General features: G+C 36.6%; 1 protein-coding gene and 1 non-coding gene across 4 annotated transcripts in view; both read right to left on the bottom strand.

The window, feature by feature from the left end:
• FREM2 (FRAS1 related extracellular matrix 2) overlaps positions 1-26,110 on the bottom strand; it is a 209,317-nt gene extending 183,207 nt beyond the window's left edge. Inside the window, exons 1-3 of one of the 3 annotated variants that reach the window (XM_016161363.2) lie at positions 25,661-26,110; positions 20,611-24,625; positions 14,779-14,868 (exon numbers count right to left, since the gene is read on the bottom strand). In XM_016161363.2, coding sequence (XP_016016849.2) covers positions 14,779-14,868; positions 20,611-24,625; positions 25,661-25,792 — 4,237 coding nt within the window. In that variant the 5' untranslated portion in view covers positions 25,793-26,110. Of the gene's footprint in view, positions 1-14,778; positions 14,869-20,610 lie in introns of all 3 variants that reach the window. The other 2 variants (XM_016161361.2, XM_016161362.2) reach the window with 2 other exon arrangements.
• Positions 12,788-12,851, bottom strand: LOC118609472. Its single transcript, XR_004953449.1, has one exon. It is a non-coding gene; the product is annotated as a U7 small nuclear RNA (small nuclear RNA).
• Positions 26,111-26,392: the final 282 nt, after the last annotated feature.

Raw genomic sequence — 26,392 nt, 5'->3', positions numbered from 1 at the left:
GTCCATTATTACCCCTGTTATTCAGTATAATATTGGAGTTTTGAGAGAGTGCAATCAGACAAGAGAAAAATATCAAAGGCATCCAAATAGGAAATGAAGAAGTCAAACTGTCACTATTTGTGAATGACATAATTCTCTATATTGAAAACCCTAAAGACTCCACAAGAATACTACCCAGAAACAATAAGCAAATACAGTAAAGTCTCCAAAAAAAATCAATGTTCAAAAATCCATAGTGTTCCTATACTCTAATAATGAAGTGTCATAAAAAGAAGTGGAAAAAATAATTCCTTTTGCAATTGCAGCAAAAATAATAAAATACCTAGGAATAAATTTAATGAAACATGTGAAGGACTAATATAATAAAAACTATAAGACCTTATTAAAAGAAAATGAAGAAGATACAAAGAAATGGAAAGATGTTCTGTGTTCTTAGGTTGGAAGAATCAACATAGTTAACATGAACATATTACCTAGAGCATTATACAGATTTAATGGAATCTCCAGCAAAATTTCATCAGCATTTTTTAAAGAAATAGATCAAAAATCATCAGATTTGTATGGAAGCACAAAAGATTCCAAATTTCCAAAGCCACCCTGAGCAAAAAGAACAAGCCTGGTTTCAAATTATACTACAGAGTGACCATAGTCAAAATGGTATGGTACTGGCGGCAAAACAGACACATGGACCAATGGAACAGAATTGAGAACCCAAAAGTAAGTCTATGTTAGTATGGGCAAATGATTTTCAACAAAAAAGCCAAAAACATACAGTGAACAAAGGAAAGCCTCTTCAATAAATGGTGCTGGGAAAACTGAAAAGCCACTTGCAAAAGAATGAAACTAGACTGCTATGTATCACTATACACCAAAATTAACTAAAAATGGATTAAGAACCTGAATATAAGACCTGAAATAATAAAATGCATAGAAGAAAACATAGGAACTAAACTCAAGGACCTTGGTCTTAAAGAGGATTTTATTAATTTAACCTCAAAACCAAGGGAAGGAAAAGCTAAAATAAATGAATGGGACTTCACAAAACTGAGAAGCTTCTGCTCAGCAAAAGATATCATCAACAAGGTAAAGAAACAACCATCTGAATGGGAAAATATATTTGCAAGCAACACCTCCAATAAGGGTCTAATATCAGAAATATATAAATAATTCATACAACACAACAACGACGACAACAACAACAACAACAAAACGATCCAATCAAAAAATGGGCAGAGGACCTGAAGAGACACTTCTCCCCAGAGGACATACAAATGGCCAACAAAAATTTGAAAAGATGCTCAATATTGCTAGCTATTAGGGAAATGCGAATTAAAACCATCTCACACCTGGTAGAATATTAGGACAAGTAATAACAAATATTGGAAAAGATGAGGAGAAAAAGGAACCCTCACACACTGCTGGTGGGACTGCAAATTGGAACAGCCACTATGGAAAACAGTCTGGAGGTTCCTCAAAAAACTAAGAATTGATCTATCATATGATCCAGCAATCCCTCTATGGAGTATTTACCCCAAAGACTTGGAAATTCATATCCGAAAAAATATCTGCACACCGATGTTCATAGCAGCATTATTCACAATAGTCAGGACATGAAAGCAACCGAAGTGTCCTATGATAGATGATTGGCTAAAGAAGCAGTGGTACATATGTACAACGGAATATACTCAGCCATAAGAAGATATGAAATACTGCCATTTGCGACAAAATAGATGGACCTTGGGATAATCATGTTAAGCAAAATAAGCCAGACTGAAACAGGTGAGAATCACATGATATCACTTAAATATGGGATATAAACCTAAAATCAACCAATAAACAGAACAAACAAACAGACTCATGGACATGGCCTATAGACTAGTGGTTACCAGAGGGTAGAGAGTGGGGGAAGAGGAGAAGTAGACGGGGTAAAGAGGGTCAACTATGTTGTGACAGAAAGAAATCTAACTATGGGAGATGAATACACAGTGTAAAATATATGTGTGTGTGTATATATATATATATATATGGCATATATGTTTATTATTAAAGTACAGCTGAAACTTACTGGATTTCATTAACCAATGTCATCATAAAAAATAAAAATAAATAAAAATAAAAAAGACAATCATTTCTTTGAAATCTCAAAATCAAATGTTATAGGTATCTATAATTCTAAAAATTCCATAACGCATGGTCTTTACCGCATTCTCTACATATATTCATACAATGAATACCTAACCAAGCAGGTAAAAACAATCTTATAAAAATCAACATCTTTTTAAAAAGTTATTGGTTTCTAGAGATTTTTTTATATCATTCAGCAACATCACTTATAGAAAAAGCTCTAGTATAAAATGTTTTGCTAATCTACTTCATCTCTTGTAGTCTTCCTTTTCTCCCAAATAAAATGAAACAGATATCATGCGTCATTTAATTGACTTTGTACCTTTTCTTATGGATTGACTTTTACCACACACATACTTGAGGTGGAGATGAGATATGGAGGGAAAAGTACTTGTGGTTGTCTCAGTTTTATCAAAGTAATGCAGGGAAAGGGGGAGTAAAGTAAGTATATTAAGATAAGGATAAAATATATCATTCTTAGAGGTGTCTAGAACATAAGTCAATAAAATTCAGCATGCTTATTATAACAACTAAGTCAAGGATATTGCTGCACTTGGAAATGTTGAAATGTTTAAAAGATAAATCCCTAAACCAGAGACATAACTAGGCATAAATATACAAGAAGAGAAATTGTCAAAGAGTTTGATGTTACAGAAAAGTCTAGGCAAAGAATATTGGAAAAGTATATGTTCATATACACCTGTGTGTGTTTGAAAGCTATTTAAAAGCAAACACAAGCTTATGTTTATTTTTCATTTTTTAACCTGGTAGACTATTCTATTTTCCCTTAGATTTCTTTCTTGACTTCTGAAATTACTCCATATACAACTTTAAGAGAAAATAGAAGCCAGTAATTATGTTATGTTCATCATTTATTCATAACTTCACAAATATTTATTGACCTCCAACTAAGTGCCATGTGGAGACATAGCACTGGACAAAGAGACATGGATATGAAAAAAAGTAGCTCCTGCAGTGGAGAAGCTTTATAAACACAAATGTATGTAAGGGTTCCAGTAAAGAGTAATATGTCCCGAGCTGGTATACTGATTGTTAAAATGACGAATGTATCTGTACTGATTAATAGGTAGACAGAAAGATTACTTAAAATTTTTAGAATCAAAATTCTAGCCCAAAATATCCAGAGGAGCTTACTTTAATATCCAAGGTATCCCTCTCATTGGTCCTGAAGTATTAAGTTCCACAATTAAACTTTCATCTTAATGGATACCTTTAGTGATCTTTTCTATAAATAGAGACACTGAATACAATATGAGAGTCTCAAATATTTCATAAGGCTTTGAAAAAATTTTCATGTAATTGATTTAGTTCAAGAAAAGTTGAGAGTAGGTTTAGCATCATGAACAGTATCATTGGTGTTAAGAGCAATTTTCTACCAATTGGGGTTACAAGTCACTTAAATAACAACCAGTTTAAGGGCTCTTCCAATGCTTTTGGACGAGAGTTTGACTCTTCCATGTCAAATCATGGCCTAGGAAGGGTATCCTTTTGCTTGTGAAAACTGCTTTATATGAAAGATTTAAAAATTTGCTTGGTAAGCAATTTTATATATATGTATATATAATACACACACATATATATTTTCGTATGTATGTATAATTTTGTAATTGATATGATTTAAGTTATTATAAAGATCAATATATGACTATATCAATCAATATTTTTAATATCATCCCTGAATACAACTCTGAGTAGAGGAGGTGATGTCTGACTCTAAGGACAATGGTAGAAAAAGTCATGAAGAAAGTGTGCTATCTGGACATATACTTGTGCAGAAAGAATAGGAAGGATAATCAGGAAGAAAGAAAAGGCAGGACTGCATGAAATAGCATGGCATGTGTGGGAGTCCTGAGTGGGCTGTGTGGGTGGATAGATCAGATTTGGCCAGTTTATACATTAAGAAGAACCCGAATTCTATCCTGCACCTAATGGAAGAGTATTTGAGAGTTGAAAAGTAAAAATGGCATCAGATTTGCACTTTAGAAAATTAACCGTGGCAGCAGAGGGGAGGATGAAAGTGTTTTCGAAAAGATAATTTAAAAATCATATTTGCATTTTTTAACTATGGGAAGAGAGTATATCTGGATCAGGGGGGAAAGTGACAAAAGACAAAGAGATTCATTAGGAGAATCACATTAGAAAAAATGTATTCATTCACTCAAAACATTTATTGAGCAGCTATATGTGCCAGACACTGAATGAAAAGCAGAGATAAAACTCCTGGTTCTCATAGATACTATAGTGGGAAAATGGCTAACATTGATATAATGCTTGTTTTCTGCCGGTCATTATTTTAAGCAGTTTATACCTATTAAATTATCGAAGATAAACCTCAGTGTGGTTCTAAGTGGGTCAATAGCCATGGAGTTAATGAAAGAATTAGATTCAACAGAAACTCAGGAAGCAAGTAAAATGAACTGAACTTAGTAACTAATAGACATGCATGGTGAAACAAAAAAGACTCAAGGTTTAAGTAGTAAGATTAAATTTCTCTTAAGTGGTTAATAACAATTTCTTAAATGATTAAATAACATATTTTCCTATGTCTGTAGCAATGACGCAGTGCACTTACTTTTGGCAATTTCTGCATAAAATAAAGTAAAGCAAGAGGAGGATTGTGGAAACATCAATTGGTTATTTTCTGTCTCCTGCATTTCTGAAGTCTACTGACCAGTTTTACCACTTTATTTTCAATTTCTGAAGTGACTCTCTTGAGCTGTGCTTGAAAACACTGTTTTCAGTGTTCTCAGTTCATGCTTCTAACAGCTATCTAAGTGGAATTATAGGTAGCAGGTGTGGCATTTACCAAGATAAAAATGATTCAAACTCTGCACTAAGAAAATCGGCAAAGAAATGGAGAGCAGGTACTTCTGTTCTCTCAGTCTAGAAGAATGTAGTCAGAGCTCTTTTGAAACAGAAAGAGGAAAAATTGTGTCCTGGCTTCCTTCATCAAAATATACCACAAAAGGTGCTGTTATTTTCCAAATTTAGTTGGAAATCAACATGAAAAATAAAAAGTAATTCAAAATTGAAAACTAAACATAGCTGTATAATTATTTTCCCTTAATCTTTTTATTTTTAATTTTTTAGTACCACAAATACTAGTACCCTTTGCAAAAAGTGAATCTCATGTTAAATGGTACTTAGTCATAACTAAATGATTTATTCTGAAATCTCCTGTAATAACAATATAAGAACTCTAAATGTAAACCATCTGAAGGTACGTTGTTTTCTTAACCTGAGAGTCATTCTCTTAGTGAATAATTGCTTATAGACAGCTACTTTACAATCAAGTTTTTGATTCTTAGGGGCAGAAAAGATTAATAAGTTAATGATCTTAGTAAATTTACACCAACTGTTATAAAACAAAATGTTAAGGAAAACTTTTTTTCTCATTTATACACTTTTTTGTTTGTTCCTAGGAAATGTACATTATGGAATTACTCTACATTTCTACAGCAAGAACTAAAACATTCATTTTATTCGTGTTGCTCATTCATTTATCACTTTATCACAAACTTAAACTTTAATAAATTTCATTTTTCCTTATTTGCAATCAGAATTACATGTGACATCTGTTACTTTGACCTTATGAGATACTATAGAAAAACAAATGTTTTTAATATTCAGCAGGTAGAAAGTTTGTTATATCTGTTAAACAAAATCTGTATGTTATTCAATCATTATTTATAAAAATATTAGAGGTACAAGAAAGCAGACAGTTTTCCTATAATATCACAGAAAAATAAGATTTTTATATTTTTATTACATGAAATTAAGAAATATGTTTACTACAAATCATTCACATATGCAATTCAGCTTTCACAAACATTCACTAAATATATTTAGGTGATTCCAAGACCTGAACAAACATGGCATGTTATCAATGTCTTCAGCTTGCTGTGGCTCAGTGCATGTATTAGACTTGAAATCAACACTACCCTTTGCAGATGTTTTAGAGCGTTATATTTTGATAAAAGGAGGTGACACTATGTAACCATGGAGCCTATAAAATTTATACTCCCTGTTATTAAAAAGAACTCAAACATGCAAATCGAGCTCAAGAAAGAGTGTTTTGTATTTCCATTATTTGACCATAGGGAAAACTCATTATTATTAGTTTAACAAAAATCTTAGTTTATCTATCTACTAACAATGAAATAACTTTGGAAGCATGCTTGGCCTTTAAATTCAGAATCAGAGAATTGTAGAAATATTCATCACTTTCCAATTGTATCCCTGTATATCCTATCTCTCCACCAAAAACAGACAGTCAAACTTTACACACAGCTACTGTGAGAAAGACAAGAGAAAGGAAGAACAAAGAAAGAAAAGGACAGGAGAGAAACAGAGGGAAAATTAAGTAAGTAAGCAAATAAGTAAGTAAGTAAGTGAAAAAAGAAAAAAAGTAAAAAGAGGAAGAAAAGCTCTAGCAGCTCTCATAGTAGTGGTCTCAAAGCGGTAGTAGCTACCTGCACAGTCATTCCTGTCCAACAGGAACTGTACTGCATGCACAATCCTATTTCCATGAATCATTTTACTTAACCTTCAAAAGAACACTATTAGCTAGGTACAATTACTTTCTCACTTTACAAAAAAAAAAAAAGGCTAAAAAAGAAACTTTCAGTTACTTGGCTCAGAGTCACATTATCAGTTGTTACAAGGAGCAGAACCAGTTTTTGCTTCAGTTCTAACTCCAAAGGCTGTGCTCCTACCTACGATGAAAGGGAAGACACACAGTGTCAAAAGGCTGGCCTTCTTGCATACACATTTCGAAGAAGTAAGATATTTTATAATTAATATGCTCAAATTGACTTCTTAATTTCCTCCCTTAAATCTTTTCCATGATCCTCTAGTCTTTTCCATCCCAATGAATGGTACCACCACTCTCTGCTGGCCAAGAAACTCAGAATATGCCTAAATACTCCCTTTTCCTTACTCTATAATTCAATCCATCAGTAACTTCTATAGACTGAGATTCGAAATCATACAAGCCTGTCCTCTTTTTCCTTATCACATTTTTCTTACTGCAGTAGTCCCACTTTAGTCTCCTTGTTTTCCCCCTTGCTGCCTTCTCCTTGATTCTCTACAGCTGCAAGAGTTCTTTTCTCAAAACATAAATTGGAACATATTACTCTCTTTCTTTAAAATGATTTGGGGAATTTCCCTTTCCCTTAGAAAAAAATCTAAATTACTGTCCTGGGTTTATAAGGCTCTGCACCATTGGGCTGTAGTCTAGCTCTCGTGATGCTCTCTGTTTTGTTAATTGAGCTCCAGGCATGTTGCTGGTCTTCTGCTCACTTGATCACACAAAGCTCAGTGCTTTCACACATGCTTTTTCCTCTGCCTGGAACATTTCTTCCTCTCTTCTTCCTGTCTCAGCTTCATTTATGTTTAAACTTAAATATCATCATCTGTACCTATTAAAATCTTAAGTTAAAGGTCATAACTGTTATGTTCATCATTATTTTTCCAGATCCCAATAAATACCTGAAACATAGTGGGTGCTCAAAATATTTGCTGAGTAATTCAATAAATAAATAAATAGAAAATTCCTTTTTAGCAAGTAAATTTTACCATGGAAACTTTAAGGCTTCTCTTACATTGTGTTTTTGTTCTCCATTGTATAGGAGATTCTAGTAGATATAGACTTATACAAATTTCGGCTATGTACTAGATCATTTAATATCACTGTCTATTTATCCCAGCACCCAGAGCAAACTTAAAGATACAGAATGGGACATTATTGAGCTATAAAATATATACCACAAATAAATATTTGATTTAATATTATGGTATTTTAATAACCTATGAAAAATTTGCTTAGCTTTTAAAAGTTGACTATCACTTGTTTTGAGTATAAATAAAGAACCGTGCTAAACCTCTAGATATTTGACTAATAAGGATTCATATTCATTGAAAAAATTAATAACTTAAGAGAAGTTTCTCTAAAATAAAGTCAATAAAAATAGTATATTCATATGATATGTAATTTTGAAATGAATCTAAACAATAATAACTAATAAAATTTAGTTTATACATGGTAGCTCCTCTCCAGGATCTGTATTCTAGCAGATCTTGAGCTCTTTTAAAGATTAAAAATATTTGTATTGGTGCCTGACATTACTTCATCATCTTATTACAACTCCCTAGGATATTAGTATCTTTCCTCTGGTTCTCACGTCACTAGCAATTACTTGCTTTTTTCTCTAAGCTGAATATGTCTGTATAATCTTTTAATGCGTGTACTCAGACACTGTTTTCCAACTTATTGTACTTATTTATATTTTACTAGCCCTTGCGTTCAATTCAAGCTAATTATCAATAATAACTTTACCTAAAACCCTAAAGTTACTGGTCACTTTTAAGCAAAAACTGGTGCTCTTTCTAACTAGAATGAAGAGCTTCCAGTCTTTTTTTGTGTCTGAGTATTTGATTGTCAACTATGGAATAAAAATCCAAGAGCCTTGACCTTAACTGACTTTTCATTTATAGAAATGACTTAGCAGCTTCTTCTACTGTGTCAAGATGCTATTTATATCTTTCAATAGCATAAGAATTAAGAATCTTGGTGGATAGAAAATTGGGCACCATCAGGCATAATCAAAGACAGAAGCAACAAAGGTCTGGCTATGGACCACATGTATTATAACAGCCAACACATATATCATGTCTGACACCCCAGTTCAGTACCAAAACCAGGAAACAGAACTCTCTTTGACTGCATGCCCATGTCATATGAGAGTTAAGATGAGGAAGAAGAAAACCACTTTTCATAGGGCTCCCACTACTCAGTATATGAAGCCGGATCACATATCCTAATTCTTTCTTATGCCCCCAAAGAAATATCTGATGGTGAGGCCTTAAGACTAAAAACAAGCAAACAAACAAGAAACTAATAAAAATTTACATAAGGACTTTTTAGTGAGGTCTTGGGATACTTTATGTTAATACAGCTTTCTACTTCTCTACGTGTTACAATGTCTCATATCACATGACACAAAAATATTAGGTAACTAGAAATACTTAAGGTAGTGGTGCTGACTTAAAAAATTCAGTGATCTATAGAAAATGTCTATTTCTATTTAAATTTTAAAATTGTATGAATATTTATATAATATACTGACAACATTTTTATTCTGAAAAGAATTCTTTAAGAATTACATGAACTTTGTACTTGTGGTTACAGTGAGACTCTTCAATCTTAAGTTTATTTCACTGAAGGTTTCAAAGGAATTTTCACAGCAGTTGATTTCATGTGTTCCAAAATGTGAAAGCTTTACTAAAAATCTTTTTTGGTGCCACAGGGATTTAAATTAATGCTAGGATAAGTGACTGTTCAAAAGGAATGCAAAGGGTACATTGGGAATTATTTAAAGGAGCTTTTCTTAGAATACCTTTTAATTGACCCTTATATTTAAAAAGAGTTTCCTTTTCCTATTTATCTATTCATTCATTTTAATATTTGTCAAATATTTACTATGTATTCAATCCTGGGTAGGCACTATGGTACAAAGATCTATGATGCCTTTTTTAATGTGAAGAAGTTCCTCTCTACTAATAAAAGTCTTCATATTAGCAAATAATCAGAATGTAACATTTTTGGCTGTAAATAAAGGTAGGAATAGAAGCACACAGAAGGGTGTAACTAACTTCCTCGTCATTGTGTTGGGAGTAACCTTGGAGAGGAAATGACATTTGAGCCTGGTGTTGAAGAATGATTAATAGTTATTAGGGTTGAGGGTGGGACATATCTGGAATGGTAATGTCAGACTGGTTTTCTCATCATAATAAAGAGCTAGAGGAGTTCCTTGTAGGGAAAACTGAAAAGGTATAGGAGAACTTTCATTTTAAAATGCTTTATAGAGAAGTTATAAAGAATATAATGCTGAGAGCAAATCAGATAAAAATACTATGTTCTGTCATGAAGGGGATAAAATACAAGGTTTTTTTCTTTTCATAGAATTCTGTAGTACTAGATGTGGAATTAGAATTCAAAGAGGTAATTTTCAAAGGAGAATAAATTTTCCACATCTGTATTATTATTACATTATGAGTTACCCTCATAAAGACATAAAGGGTGAAAAACAAAAAGAAATGGAAGACAGTTTAGCTAAATCCATATGTAATTGCTACATATACTCATATTCATAAGCTCCTTAGATGAAGCCACTGATAATGGGAGCACATCTCCTAACCTCAGAGTCTGACCTTACAGGTTGTAACTATGAATTTGTATGTCATCTGGCCCCAGAACGCCTAGATGAATGGTCTATTTTGATATAATGTTCACATTCGTCACATTCCAGTAAACATTTTATTATTAAGTGATCACTTAATAATACACTATGATAGATTTATGAATTTTAAAAGCTGCATAATATTTTATTATGTTGATGTCATTACTAAAAAGCTTTTTTCTATATTTATTGGGTATTTAACTGCTAGATTTTTTTAAAATTTTTATTTTATTATTAATTTCAAGTATACAATACATTAGTTAGACATTTATATAGTTTATGAAATTATCCACCTGATTGTTCTTTCTCTCCTCTGTCTCTACACCTAGGCATTACATAAATGCTAAATGCTGAATGCATTCCCAATGTCATGCTCCCCATCCCTGTGACTATCTATCAAATACTGATTTGTACACTAATTTGTACTTCTTTTTTCCAGGCCCTAACCCCCTCTCCCCTCTGGCTTTCACCAGATTGTCCTCTATATTTGTGAGCCTGTTTATGATTAGTTTGTTCTTTTTGTTCCCTTAGATTCCACATATAAGTGAAATCATCTTTCTCTGTCTGACTTATTTCACTCAGCATAATAACCTCTAGGTCACAAACAGAGCCACACCAAGACACATCATAATTAAAATGCCAAAGGTCAAAGACAAAGAGACAGTCTTAAAAGCTGCAAGAGAACGGCAGCTAGTTACTGACGAGGGTATCCCCATAAGAATGTCTGCAAATTTTTCAACAAAAACTTTGCAGGCCAGAAGAGACTGGCAAGAAATATTCAAAGTTATGAAAAACAAGAATCTATAAACATGAAAACTCTACCCAGCAAGGCTTTCAATACCAGGAAAGAATATTAAGTGACTTTTAAAGTTTTCTAAAAAAATAAATCTACACTCCAGAGAACAGAACTTTTTATCTATCAGGTGATCCTACCCTGACTTCCTTCTCATCTATAAAGCATTCCTAAAAACTAGGTCTCGCAAACCTAGAAAAGTTTAAATCCCTCCTCAACTCCTCCCATCTCATGCCTATCTTTAATAAGTGTTCAAGTTATTTTTTGAGGAAAGATTCTGGGAATCAAATTGGTCTCTAAATGTATGGTTACTTCTGTGACTCAGTTTTCTCATCTGTCAAATAGTAATAATAATGCTTTTAAAAAAATTGTTGTTTATTTGTTTTTACTTACCCCTCAGGGATGCTATAAGGGCAAAATTGAATAAATAATAATAAATCATATATAAAGTTTAAGATCTAATTGAAAGAACCCTAAGGTATAAGGATCTGTGTGTATTTGTATATGTGTGCTATATTAACCGACATTTATTAAGTCCAAACACAGTAGAACTTCCTGAGGTAAAAATTTTGACATTATCTGTTTTTCAAATAGCATACTCTTTAGTCCTGTCATTTGGCTATTGCCCCAAAGCCCTCCAAAAAAAGGAATAATTTTGTCCTAAGTACCATTCCATTAGTGGTGGGTGGTCCTAATACATTACTATACCATAACAGAAAAATTTTGTGGCTAGCCAGGTTCTTATGATAACATAATTAAATCTGAAACTATTTTTTCTTTTAATTTTCTGTCCTTCTCAATCTCTTCTCCTATCCTTGACTCCTGAAATTAAAAGTTACATTTTATTTTTAAGGTTATTTGAGGACTATATTTGTCTCAGTAATTTCTTTGTATAGTCACTATCTTAAAATCAATCTTGTTGACTTAAAGAGGTAAATTTAGTGGATTGGAAAGAAAATTGGGAGTAGAGAGTTCTTAATTTTATACCATGGTGCCTTGACTTGCTTCCCAGATATGAAATACTGGAGCATTTCATATATTTCATGAGTGTGGTTATAGATATGGTTACTATCATCGTATAAAATAATTAATAACAAATGACTATAGGTGAGTTCAGTAGCCAAACACACCAATCCAAAAAAATCTGTTATCACCTAGATGAGAAGAGTATCTTTGAGAGAGCTCTGTTACTTTTTGGATGGATAAATGCATTTGGAGAAGTCACCTGCCCCTCTGAGTCCTAGATCTCTCCAACTAAAAAAGAAAGATACACATTCATAGAATTTAAGTAGTTGCCATAATTCCTGAGACAATATATATATCTTTGGGAAGTGTCAAAATATATCATAAATGTAGCTTCATAAATACGTATTCTATTACATTAAATTTACATTGTTAAATTTGAAGATTTTGAAAATAAATGTTCATACTATAGTCCATAAAAATAGGTCTTTCCTATAGTATATTTTGATCGAAATTAATACCTTTATTACTGGAATATATATGGATCAGAAAACAATAAAAATTCTTATAGAATTTTGTTCAATTAAAATTGTTTTTATAGAAGGGAAAGCTATCTTATCATTAATTAATTAATTAATTAATTAATTTGGCTGTCTTCTGATGAGAAGAGAAACATCTGCTAGAAAAATGCTAAAAGAGCTGTAACACATTGTTTTTCTTTTACCACAAATATTGCAAATATTTTTTCATTCGTTTGTCAAAATATCTCACACTTTCCAGAGCATTACACTATAGATACTCTGTGAATTTAAATAGTATTACACTTTTCATTTTAATAGAATATCTTATAAGACAATGCAGAAATTATTTATTTTTTTTAAATTTATTTTTATTATAATGACATTGGTTAACAAAATCCAGTAAGTTTCAGGTATACGGTTCAATAGGAAGGCACATATATATTGCATTGTGAGAATTTTTTTTTAAAGTATCAGGTTAAAATAACTTTAAAATACATATGTGACTTTTAGTCTTTTAATCTTGCAGGTCTCTTTATTCTATCACAGAGAAGGTTTTTTTATATCAGGGCAATCAAGATAAATTCTGCTCCATAATTTGCAAGAATCTTTCTGAGCCCCATATGTAATGTCATGTCAGTAGAGAGAGAAGGGTAAAGAAAAACAGCTCTCTCACATGAAAACTAACTCTGGTAAATCTCCTGAAATAATTTAGTTCTTATTTCCATAAGCACAGCCTTTAGAGACTCAGTTACATTTTCAGCAAATCCAAAAATAAACTCAGTTTCTTCAGCTAGATATCCCTAACTTAATATTTTGAAATATGATACTGCATAATGTTTTCCAAGGTTTGAATATAGACCCAAATTTTAAAGTAACTGCTACCATTCCATCCAGCTAAGGGAAAAAATGTACAGAATAATAGAGTGTGTGTAAGTGTGTGTGTGTGTATAATGAGGGGGAAAGTAAAATATTACTATAAAAATAAAAGACTTTAGTCTATTAAATATCCGATAGCAGAAATGAAAATAGTTGAACTCAAGTTAACATTTTTTTGCCTCTCTGGCACACACCCAGCAAATGTAATTTTTCAGAGCTGTGATTATGCTAGTTCAATGATATTTTAATGCTTCAAAAATATGAAGGGTAAGCATGTAATCTTTTTGAGATAGATGACATAATAGCAGGCCATTTTAAAAACATCATAAGGAACCAGATGACTCAATCTAAATTATTTTCCTCCCTCTCTTTTCTCTCTCACACGTCCCCTCACTTCCTGTATTTTGTTCACAAAACACACATTCTTCCCAAGGTTCTTTTGCTTCTCTGAAGAGCATGTGAGGAACAACAACAACAGCAGCAGCAGCAAACAAAAAACAAAACAAAAAACCATCTTTATGATCGACCTAGAAATAGCCACTTTTTCCTCCTAATCTAGAGTTAGGAATAAAACTGAAGAGCTTGAGCAACAGTCAGAGCTTTGAGGGAGCAATGACAATAATATTGCTAAAGAGAATTAGACTATAGATCATATCCTATTCTCTGCAGTATTCTTCAGACTTTACCAAGAAAAATTTTAGCTAGACTGTCATAAAATCTCCCAAAATAAGGAAATCATTAGGTTTACTGAGATTGGTAAGATTAAAACATACATTTATTTAGCACTGAGTTCTTGGCGGATGCAACATGTTATTCACTAGCATTAGTCAGTACCCTTGTGCAAATTAGAAAAAGCCACCTTGTTTTAATTTGTATTTGAGCAGAGACACTCCAGTTGGCACACTTGGGTAGGAAAATAGCTTGCAAGTGGAGCTGAGCTGAATTCCAACATTCTCTGTCATCTCAAGCAGGAAGCCTCATGCAAAACATAATCTAAACAACTGGACATGGGATCCTATTTATATACATCTTTGTCTTTCATGCTTTACAACTCATAAGACAAAAATAACATAACTAGAACATTTATCTATAATCATTGCAGAATAATTTTGCTTCAGAGGGAAAATGTTAGATTTTCTATAGCAAATGCCAAATTTACTCAGTATAAAATCAGTTGTCAAAGAGCAATCAGTAAAAGTTACTCTCCTTGTTTATATTAACAAGAGAATGGAATACTTACCACCATCTTCGACTGTAAAATGGAACAAATCACTTGTGGCATTAGCTCCTTCTCTTAAAATATAGAATATTTTCATATCATCAATGTCAGCTAGAAAATAACCAGTGAACAAGATGATTAATTACTAAGGCAAAATTGGTGACTTGTGAATAAATTTTATTGGCTGTTACTTTTCTGTAACCATCTCCTTTTCCCAAGGAAAACAGTGCTATCTTATTTCTTATATCTCTAAGCTCCTTGATTTCAGCTGTCTCATAAAAATCTGATCCCTTACACCGATGAATAGAGTGTAAGAATTAGGTAATAATAAAAAGCAAGGTGTTTCCCCTTCCAATGGCATTTGCATGTTCATGCACCAAAGGAGTGACTGCCTAAATATGAATAGTCAGTCTTCATGACAGGTGGAAAGAGAGATATTTTAAGGGTTGGTAGATTTCCTGGCACTATTGAAATCGCACCCTTTGCCTCCCGGTAGGATTGTCCCTAAGAAGAAAGATATTCCTCTACTCTCCCTCAAGCTAACTTTCTTACCTATCCTGCCTGGTTTAGCAGGCTGTTTTTAAGCAGTCCAATTTTTGAAAGAAAAAATAAGAGATTTTTTAAAAATCCCAGATCAAAATAGCTATCATGACTCAAAGTCAGAGAGAACTTAGAACAGAAAACATCTAATAAAAGTTAAACATTTTTTTTCATAGAGAATTTATTCTGCCTCAGAAGTGCTTTCTGTTGTTGTCTACTCCAGCTATCAACTTCACTGGCATAGTTTGTTTTTAGTATTGAATAACATATAATTTTTTAAATTTATTCATCTATTCTACCAGTTCCTCTCCTTAACAGTGCCACACAGACAAAATAATAAAACAAATACTCTGTTCTGTGATATTCAAACCAGACTGTTATTTAATCTGGGCCAATGAATAAAAAATTATTTCCAAGGCTACATAAAATCAAGATCATAGCTAAAAAAATTGCTTTAACAATGGTATGTAATATTTGTCTCTTGTGTGCTCTTTGATTTTTCCATCTCCTAAGACCTCTAATAAGTTTATGTTATGGAGTTTAAAGGCATTATTTATAATTTTTAAAAAAGTGATTTTCTAAAACAATAGTCTTAAGTGATACAAGGTATTAGAACCAACAAATTACTCCATAAATATCTATAGTTCCATTTTACAGATGTGAAGCGTATGCTCTACCTTGGCTCATATAGTTTTGAAAGGTGACTCGTCTGTAATCAGACATATAAGAAGGGGAAACTCTGATTTAATAGTTTATAGTAACTTCTCGCTAATAGAGATACTCAGAGGTGAAACAACTTCAAATGTTTTATTCTCCCTTAGTATTTCACTTCTAACTCCACTATAATTTCCCCAATTTCTGCCTTGTGTCATTTTTAGCTTTCTGCATGGCTACCTTTTCTAGAAGATTGAAAATTTCTGTTTTTTTTTTAGCTTAACTTCCCACAGTCCTTTGCCGAGGTTCTAATATTCAGTAAAAGATAAAATATTTTTAACTTAAAATAAAAGAGCCCAGAGGTCTAGAGGACCACACTTGCATCTCTGCTTTCCTATGTATGATGTTTCTGAAGGATAAGCAGTAAAGCTCCCTGCACAGTTCTTAACCTATTTACTCTAATAACTCTTAGATTTTACAATCTTTAATTTATCAGTAAGAAATTAAGTGAACTATACTAACTATGCATCATTAACATAAGGACAATGTCCTCTGGTCATCTGGAAGATCCTTTTTCAACATACCTCTTCCTTATTTAATTTTATAAGAAAATCTAAAAGCTCTATAATGAGAACAGAAAAAAAACTGTTTAGTACACTCATTCACTGTATTAATGTTTTCTTAAGAAAAAACAATTATAGTACTTAGTAGATAGATTCATTGACAAAAATCACCATCTCAAAACTGAATGTTAATAAAAAAATTGGCAGAGGATCTGAATAGACATCTCTTCAAAGAGGACATACAGATGGCCAATAGACATATAAAAAGATGCTTACTATCAGTAATCATCGGAGAACCACAAAATAAAACCACAATGAGATATCACCTCACACATGATAGAATGGCTATCTTCAGTAAATCAACAAGCAGCAAGTGTTGGCATGGATTGTAGAGAAAAGAGAACCCTCATATGCTGCTGGTGGGATTGGAAACTGATGAAGCCACTATGGAAAATAGTTTGGAGGTTCCTCAAAAAATTAAAAATAGAACTACCTTATGCCCAGTAATACCCCTTCTGGGTATTTATCCAAAAAAGTCCAAAACACTAAATTGAAAAGACATATGCACCACTATGTTCAATGCAGTGTTATTTACAATAACCAACATATGAAAGCAACTAAAGTGTCCATCAGTAGATGATTGGATAAAGAAGAGGTGGTACATATATACAATGAAATATTATTTGGCCATAAAAAATGAAATCCCACCATTTGGGACAACATGGACGGATCTAGAGGGTTTATGCTAAGTGAAAGAACTCAGACAGAGAAAGATAAATACCATATGATTTCACTTACATGCAGAATATAAGGAACAAAATAAGTAAATAAACAAAATAGAAACAGACTCACAGACACACAAAAACAACTAATAGTTGCCAGATGGGAGAGGGATTTGGGGGGTGGGGGGTAAAAAATGCGAAGGGATTAAGAAATACAAATTGATAGCTACAAACAGTCACAGAGTTGTAAAGTACAGCAAAGGGAATATAGTCAATAATACTGTAATAACTATCTCTAGTGCCAGGTGGGTACTAGACTAATCAGGGAATCACTTTGTAAGTTACATAAATGTCTAACCACTATGCTGCACACCTGAATGTCAACTATAATTGAAAAAAGAAAAAAAGGAAAAAGTAGAAAATCAAAATGGAAAATGAAAAAAATAAAAAATAAAAAATCTAAATTGTATTTAAAAAGTGAAACGATTTTAAAACGTTTTTTTTTTTTTTTAATTTTAAGTAAAGAGAATATGAATGCAGCTATATGACAGTCAGGTGGCAAATTTCCCCTCCAAGTTACAACATGCGATATTGATTAGCTGGAACAAATACTTCATTTTTTTATAAGTCTATTAATAATTCCTGGTTCAAAAAGGGAACTTTTTAAATTTCTAGAAGTAAGTAAAGACTTTGATCATAATGCTGTTATTCTACTGGTACCTCTACAAATAACATAAACATATTTTGTGTGTGTGTGTGTGTGTGTCTGTGTCTGTGTGTGTGTGTACATTCACTTCTTAAGGCATAGAAGTATTAAAAGATAAAAATGTAGTAGCCAAAATATGCCATCTTCTTTAAGTAAACACCTAATTAGCTAGATTTTCTTCTCAATGTTAAACATGCATCAGATATATTTCGGTATACCTACACGATTATTCCATGGGTTTTAAAAAAAATCTAAGTTTATTAACATGCCTGGAACCACACTCTGCTTTAAACTCTTTGGGAAAATGTCTAAAAGTGATTCATAAATTATCTCTCACAAGAAAAAAGAAATCCAGGTACTTGAGACAAATGATTTAGACGTAGGGTGGAGAGAGCAGGGGCACCTTGGCATAGAGGCAAAGTTTGAAATAACTAAATAATTTCCCTAATTTTCCTAATTTGTTATCTTTTCCTGATAATGAAATTTAATATGTTTTAGAAATGAATTATTTTGTTCTCTTATTGATCATTCAGTCAATTAATTTGGGAATAACTTTCTCTGGCCACATGTGCTAAATTGACTTAATTCAGTTTATTGAAAATCCATCAAAATATAGTTTAGCTTATCCCTTCATAATAAAACAAAAACAGAAAAAAAAAAGCAGCATAATCCTGACTCTAGACACTACTTTCATTTCCCCTACTGGAAGAACAGCCATGGTAGCTCTATGATAGAGCTTTCTCCATTTTTACTCATTTATCTAATCTCTATAAATAACTGCTATGAACCAAACTCCAGTCTCAACTTGTTCAAATGAGTGCTGTGTAGTTAAATACCAACAATTTTCCTAGTCAATACTTGAGTTCTTATTGGAATGTAATACTTTATTTTTAAAAAGTAATCTTAAAAGATTATCTTTACTTTTTATAATAAATATACAACTACTCTTCATTTACAAATGACCATAAAAAGTAATCATGGTGAATCCAAATTGGTGGGAGATAAAACAACAATCTGTAATGAAATAGTATAATTTTAGGGCCCTATATTTAAGAAATGATAGTCTAATATTTTAAGCTGTTGGACTTTGTTTATAGAATTTAAATTAAATCATTTGTCTACCTTCATTCAGAAATTCCTTTAAAAATTTTCTAAAATTATTTTTCTTTTTCAGGTCCGAGGAGTGATTTGAAGTAACATTTTCTATCCTCTAATATATTCCTTTCATCCTCTTCACTTTCGATGAAAATAAACCAATCTAAGATTGTATGGCATCTCTAGCCTCAGAAAGCCTTCACATAAAAGTTTCCTGCTGGTCTAACATGACACTTGGCACTCTGAGGTTCTCTTGTCCCTGCAGGCCCTAGAATATATTCAGGCTTTCAGCCAAGAATCAGGAGGTTGGAGTGTGAGGCTATTTGACAGTATCTAAAACAGAGAAGTGGTTCACTTTAACATTACACAGTGACATCCATGTTTATTAAAGCATTAGTTATCTAAGAGCACAGCACTATAGCAAGAAAAGAACACCAGCACTGGGATGGCCTAGGTTAAAACCCCATCTCTACCCACAGAGTCCACATAGGGCAGATCTGGTTTCCATTCTGACACAGTGAGATGTTCAGGAAAGCAGCCCCAAAGTCTTTTGTAATGAAAGTTGCATGTTCTAGCAAATGGAGCCCTAACTTTTAAGCAAGCAGGCTTGAATGAGCTTCTCCCTTTAGTCACTGAGTAACTCTGCATAGGTCTCCTGCCCTTCCTGTCTACACAAAGAAAAACCAGGTTAGAAAAATGCTTTAGCCTCAAGAATGCAAATTAATGCAGATACAACCAGTGTCTGTCATTGTGTTTGAAACAGGACAAAGGTCTAAAATGAGGAAATTATTTCCTCCTTATACTATTAATTTTTAAGTTCTTAATAATAAAGTGGATGCATATTTTGGTGACAGACATACTGTCTTTTTTACATCATGTCTTCTTAAACTCTCACTTTGTGTGTATCATAGTAATATGCCTTGTACATATAATTTTTATAAATCTAGATAGAAGTTTACCTCTTCTGTCTTTGGACAAGTGTTTGTCATGAAATATAAAAATTACGAAATTTGCAAAGTATAAATATATCTTTTTATTTTCATTACAAAATTTCTAACAACTATATTGGTAGTAGAACAATGCTCTAAAAATTAATCAAAGTAATATAAATTTGAAGGCTCTATTTAAATGGCACGTGATAATAATAATCTGAATATACAGAATTTAGAAAGCATTCTCTCTCTCTGAGGCGCTAAAATGCTTCATAAACAATTTGCAGGGTGCAAAACAGACTGCTCAGAGGGTAGGCATGGCAAGTAGAGCAGAGTTGGAAAGCCTGACTTTTGATTTACCAAAGTCTGGCTCCCACTTTGGCAACAAACCTTGCTGCTATCGAAACACATCAGTACTCCCACTAATAAAGGTCACTGCAGTGAGACATATGACAAGAAAGAAACTGTTCTCCCAAGAAAGAGAGTCCCTGAATCCTTCCCTCCCCTTTATTTCCCTTTCCTTCCTGTCTCTTGGACTCCAATTTGAGGTTCTACTTAATAAAGTGTTCAGCAACAGACATTTCCTCAAAAATAAGACCTGGAGTGCCCTTTTGTTATAAGGAAAGAAAAGTGAACCATACCTTGTGTAAACTGAGTGACACTGTGGTTGCCTTTGCCCAGGTTGAGAAGATATCCATGTTGAGGGGCCTCTGTAACAATAAACCTAAGTGAAAAATGTAAGCTGTCTCTGTCTTCCGCTTTCAATATTTTGCTTGTGAACATGAATCCCAAGTGGCCAGTGGCCAGAGTGCGAAGTGTAGAGGCCCCTTTGTTCACTGCAATTTGAGGGACACTATCATCAATAGCTAAGACCTGGATCTTCATCACTTGGGGTCTTCTTGTTTCAAATACTGTATCAGGAAAAACATAGAATTCTGAATGGGAACCATCAGTTACCGTGAAGGAGAAGCTGTCTTCACTTGACTCAGTGCCATCATGCCGGTAGCTGATTAAATTTTCATTCAAGTCTTGCTTGGTAAAAACCATGGCAGGTCTGGTATTGTTAAGTAGGAGCTGACCATGAACAGGCATCTGGGTGACAGTGAATTTTAGGAGTTTGTCAGGAGTATCTCTGTCTTCAATAGTGAGTTCAAAGGGAGTGATCAGTTTGTTTTCACCTTCACTGACAACCAGGTTATGGATAGTAACCACGGGCTTTTTGTTGTCCACATCACTAATAGAGATACGGAATGTCCGAAAGACAGGGTTGCGTCCATCAGTGACTTGAAACTCAAAACTGTCCATTTTCACCTCATCATCAGCTGTGTGGATGTAGTAGATTTTGTTGCCAGCCAGTTGGAGTTGAGTGAAAGATGTGATGGACACTCCAGGTTGATCTGTGCATTCCAAGAGGCCTCTCATGGGAGCCCTGGTGATGGTAAAAACTAAGTTTTCATCAGGACTGTTCAAGTCACTAGTGCTCAGTAGGTCTGTTGTAAGGGTGACTTTACCACCTTCTTTCAAAGATACTCCCTTACTTATCACATCAGGGAAGATAATATCAATGCTCCCAATAGATACATAAAAGTAGCGATCTATGAGGGCATTTACTCCATCAGTCACATCGAATTTAATTAGATCCCGAATGCCCTCTTGCCCAAAATGGACATACTGAATTAAGTTTCTGTCCACTTCATCCTGGGTAAAATTCATGCCTAGTGTTACATTTTCAAAGGCACCTGTAGGTTTTTGTCTCTGTAATAGGCCATGTCCTGGCCCATAACGAATAATATAAACCAAGGATTTGTCTTCAGAATCTAAATCAGTTGCCATTAATATTTTGTTGTTTATAATTTTTGTTTCCCCAATTTCTATGTCTAGTCCATTATTAATGGCCATTCTGGGGGTCTCATCATCAACAGGGATAACCATAATGAGGACCATCTTTTCCACAGAATGCTTACCATCTGTTAGTTTAATCACAAAACTATCTTCCTGGGTCTCAGAGTCGTCGTGCTCATAAATAATGCTGGAACTCTCTATGATCTGGTCCAAGGTGAAGCTTTCAACTAAAACCGTGCCATTTATCAGCTGGTTCATGATGTGACCATGAGTAGGAAATTGGGTAAGAGTGAAAGTTAGATCATCCGGGGGAATGTCAGCATCAGCAGCATTGAGAATGGGCGTGTCGATCACCAGACTCATGCCTTCCATCACCATAAATTCTCTCACAAATATTTCTGGCTGTTCATCATTGGTGGGAATGATTACAATGGGGAAAAAATGTCTCTCGGAAAAGTTAATGCCATCAGAACAACGAAATATAAATCTATCTTCCACAGGTTCCACTCCTTTATGGACACTCTGGACGTAGTTAACATGGCCCTGCCTGAGATCTTTCAGGGTGAAGGCACTTATGGCAATTCCTGCTCTTGATTTTTCAGAGCCTGGTGCTGGAGAAATGTTTTCAACATAACCTGAGATAGGCTGAATAATTATAGTGCACAAGATGTCATCATTTAGGGAATCAACATCTTCAGCACTTATATGCATTGAGGTTATAACACTTTTATCACCTTCCATTACTATAAACTGTTCACCCAGGGAAATCTCTGGGGCTTGGCTGTCGACAGGAAGGATGGTCACCCATATGGTAATTCCTTGGATAGTATTGCCACCTATTCTCCATTCTTGAGACGTATCTGACAGGCTCAGGTTAAGAGAGTCCTCTTTGGGCAATAGGCCTATCTCACCACCGGTGTGGGCATAGACAATAGAGCCTTCCAGGATGTCTCTTTGGGTAAACTTCTCTGCTGAAACTCCATTGACCAGGATTTCTCCATGTAAGGGTGGATCTTCCAAGAGGAAAGTCAACATTAAATCATCAGTGCCCTCATCAGTCCCCTTGATAACACTGGCAGTGATTTCTGTAGCCCCATTTTCTAAAACATCTAGATAGGACCCCAGAGTACCTGCAGGAAGGCTCAGCATGGGCACCTCATCATCCACTGGTCGCACATTCACTCTCAGAGTGATGGGCACAACATGGTGTCTGTCACTGACCTCCAAGGAGCAGCTATCAGTCAGGGACTCATCCCCACTATGGTCATAGGAAATCCGACCCTGTTTTATGTCCTCCAAGTGGAAAATCCCACCTACATGTAGTATCTGTCCAGATACCCTTATGTGACCGTGTTTGGGTGCCTGTGTTAGAGTAAAAGAGATGTGGGCTACATCAGTGTCTACATCATTCACATGTAACTCAGACTCACTCAGGATGTGGTGTCCCTTCTCCTGAACAGTGAAGCCAGTGTTTAGAATCTCAGGTGGCTGGTTGTCCTCTGGCTGCAAGTAAAGGGTAAAGGTGCCTGGAGCTACATTCCCAGCTCGATCCTCCACCTGGAATTGGAACTGGGCCACTCGGGCAGCCACTCCTAGTTCCTGATCTGGAGGTCTGTAAGCAATTTTATGGTGGTTGATCTGGGCTTGGGTAAAGTGGGTCACCACAACAGAAGAGTTATCAGTCAGGACCAAGGTGCCCAATGGAGCTGGTGAATGGTTTTCATCTGTGTCCATTGGAGGCTGAGTCACTGTGTAATGTAGTTCTCGGTCATCTGTGTCTAGGTCAGTATAGCGCAGCCACTTCTTCCTTAGTGGTGTTATCTGGGATTCCTTCACTACCATCCGAAGGGGACAGCCACTGCCCAATTCTGGAGGGAGGCGATCCACAGGATAAATGCGAATCACAAACCTCTGTAGCCCAGACTGATTAGGCGGGTCATGGTTATCCTGGACTCGAAATGTGAATTGGTCCATCACTGGCCCAGGTCTATGGGGCCCAAAGTGCTTATAGAACAGCCTCCCTTCCATTATGTCCTGCTGCCGCCACTCTGTCACTATTTTCTCATAGAATACTCCCTGTTTCCTCCAAGGGCTCCTGATAAGGTCCTGTACCTCATGGGGAGGATGTGCTTGGCGGAGAAGCAGATGCCCTGTAGTTGAGGGAGATTCCAACCCAAAAAGCAGCAGAGAGTCATCTGAGTCCATGTCAGTCGCACTTAGAGCAAAGGGTAGGATAGGCACTGTTTCACCCTCTGACAGTGTCAGCCCAGTGTTGGCATTGAGGACTGGTGGCTGGTCATCCACAGGTACTAAGGTGATAGGGAACAGAAACTGCACCTGGTGTCTGCGCCCTCCATCCACCATTCGAAGCACCAGATTGTCATTTAGTGAGCCATCTTTGTCATCATGATGGTAGACTACCTGGCCAGCTGCTAGCTCAGCTACTGTAAATGTCTTAGGGGCAGATTTGCCACTGGAGGCACCCAGAAGGACAAGGTGACCATGTTGGAGCCCAGCCACCACCTCTAGCTGCACTGCCTCTACATCATCCTCATCACTGATGACCAAGTTTTGTGGTCCACTGCCTGCAGGGCCTGTGAGGGGCCGAGACTGGCCCTCATAGAGAATGAGGCCAGTGTTCCGGGTGACTACAGGAGCCAGAGTGTTCATGGGCTTCACCACCACCATGAAGGCAAAAGGATCTGAGGCTGCTCCTTCCGGGTCCACTACCTCTAACTCCAATTCAAAGAGACGTTCCTGGTTAGAGTCCTCAGAGGGTGGCTGGTAGGCAATCTTCAGGAGGCTCAGGTCTCTCTGTGTAAAGGAGGAGAGGGGAAGACTTCGGTCATCAGTGCTCACTAGGTAGCCTTGGCCACGCTGAAATGGAGAGGTGAGGTTGAAGATCAACAAGTCAGGGGTAGACTCAGCATCCTCAGCTGCCAGCATGTCTGGGGTCAAGGCCGTCAGTACAAACTGGTCCACCTCCATCATCATCATGGCCACAAAACTGGGCTTGGGTGCGGTGTTCTCGACCCCTCCTCGGATTCTCACCAGCACCTGGAAGTGCTCGTGTTTCAAAGCAGGGCTGCCCACAGGAGACCCTCGAGAGCGCAGCTCCACCACCATGGGTACCCAGTCCCTGTTTGGTGAGCGACTGGGGGCTGTGTGGCGGTACCGCACACCTAGCTCCTGGAAAGCTTTGCAGTCCATCAGGAGAGGCTCCCGGGCTCCCATCTCGCTGTCGCGTCCTGGGACCTGAGGGTAGTGGAGGAGTTCCCCATAACGAGGCAGCGCGCCCAAGCCAGACGGGATGCCCACACGACACTCCTCAGTCTCGGGCTGGTAGGCGAACTCCAGACTCCGCGCGTCCAGGGCATTGCTGGTCCCCAGCAGCTCCTCCACGACCAGGGGCAAGTTTCGAATCACAACTTCCAGCTGAGTGAAAACTACCTCCACCTCTAGCACCAAGGGTAGCACTGCCGTCCCTCCCCGAGCATCGTAGCGCAGCTGCAGCGGGACGCGATCTCGCGACGGGCTCCGCGCGCCTAGGTGAGAGTAGCTCACCTCTCGAGGGCCAAAGTCGCATGGGAAGCGCTTGGGTCTCAGGTGGCCGGGTCGCTGGGCCAGCGCGTCGTTGTCTAGCACGGTAACCGCGCAGCGGTCCCCTGGCTGCACCTGCAACACCAGGTCGTGTAGCGGATCCAGCCAGACCTCACGGCCAAAGGGTACTCGGAGCCCACGGTTCGCCATCACTATAACCTCTTCGACGGGGAACCCTGCAACCCCCGCGAGATCCGAGGACAGCAACGCCCTCCCAGGGGCATTGGGCTGTGCCCGAGCGCGGCTTACCAGTGACAGGAGCAGCAGCAGCAGCAGTATCAGCCGGATCCGCGGCGGAGGTGAAGCCGTGGGTTGAAAACTGATGCATTTGGCTGCCTGGTGCGCGCAGGAGGCGATCCCGGGGGCCCTGGCTGCGTGCATGGTCTAAGTGTAGGGCTCAGACAGGTCAGCCTGAGAGCGCGCAGCCAGTCGCTGGGCAGGGAGCAAGATACTACTCCGGAAAGAGCCAGGAACTAACTCTGCGCTCTGTTTGCACAGGGTTTTGCTGTAGCGGAGGCTGGGCCAGAAAGACGGGAAAGTTGCGTGGTGCGGTCCGGACTGTAGCTGCAGCAGAGGACAAGCCCTTTCCGTGCGTCGGCCTCAGCCACTCGCGGTTCAGGGTCGCAGAGAACTGAGTGGCACCACTCCGCGCTCCGAAGTCCCGGGATCCTGAGTTTTGAGGGAAATCCCTCCCCCGGCACCCCCTTAGCTGTCGTCCTCCAGGAAACCAATTGTTGGTCCCAGAGGGAAGCCTGGAGTCGTGGATTGGATAGCGATTTCTGCCAATCAGCTGGTAGGGGCGGAGGCGGGGAAAGCGCCGAAAGGGGAGGAGGTAAAAGACTGTTGAAAGTGAGGGGAAAGCGAGGCCTGGAGCTGCACTCCCTTGCTCGCGCTCCACTCTGGCTGCTAGGACTGCTGCTCTCTGGGCTGTTAGCCGCTGGGCTAGATTCACTTCTTCAGCAGACTTCGATCCAGAATTAT

The sequence above is a fragment of the Rousettus aegyptiacus genome, unplaced genomic scaffold (assembly GCF_014176215.1).
Source record: "Rousettus aegyptiacus isolate mRouAeg1 unplaced genomic scaffold, mRouAeg1.p scaffold_m13_p_11, whole genome shotgun sequence".
Lineage (NCBI taxonomy): Eukaryota > Metazoa > Chordata > Mammalia > Chiroptera > Pteropodidae > Rousettus > Rousettus aegyptiacus.
The sequence above is the reverse complement of the archived record's forward strand: the minus strand, read 5'-3'. Positions and strand labels throughout refer to the sequence as shown.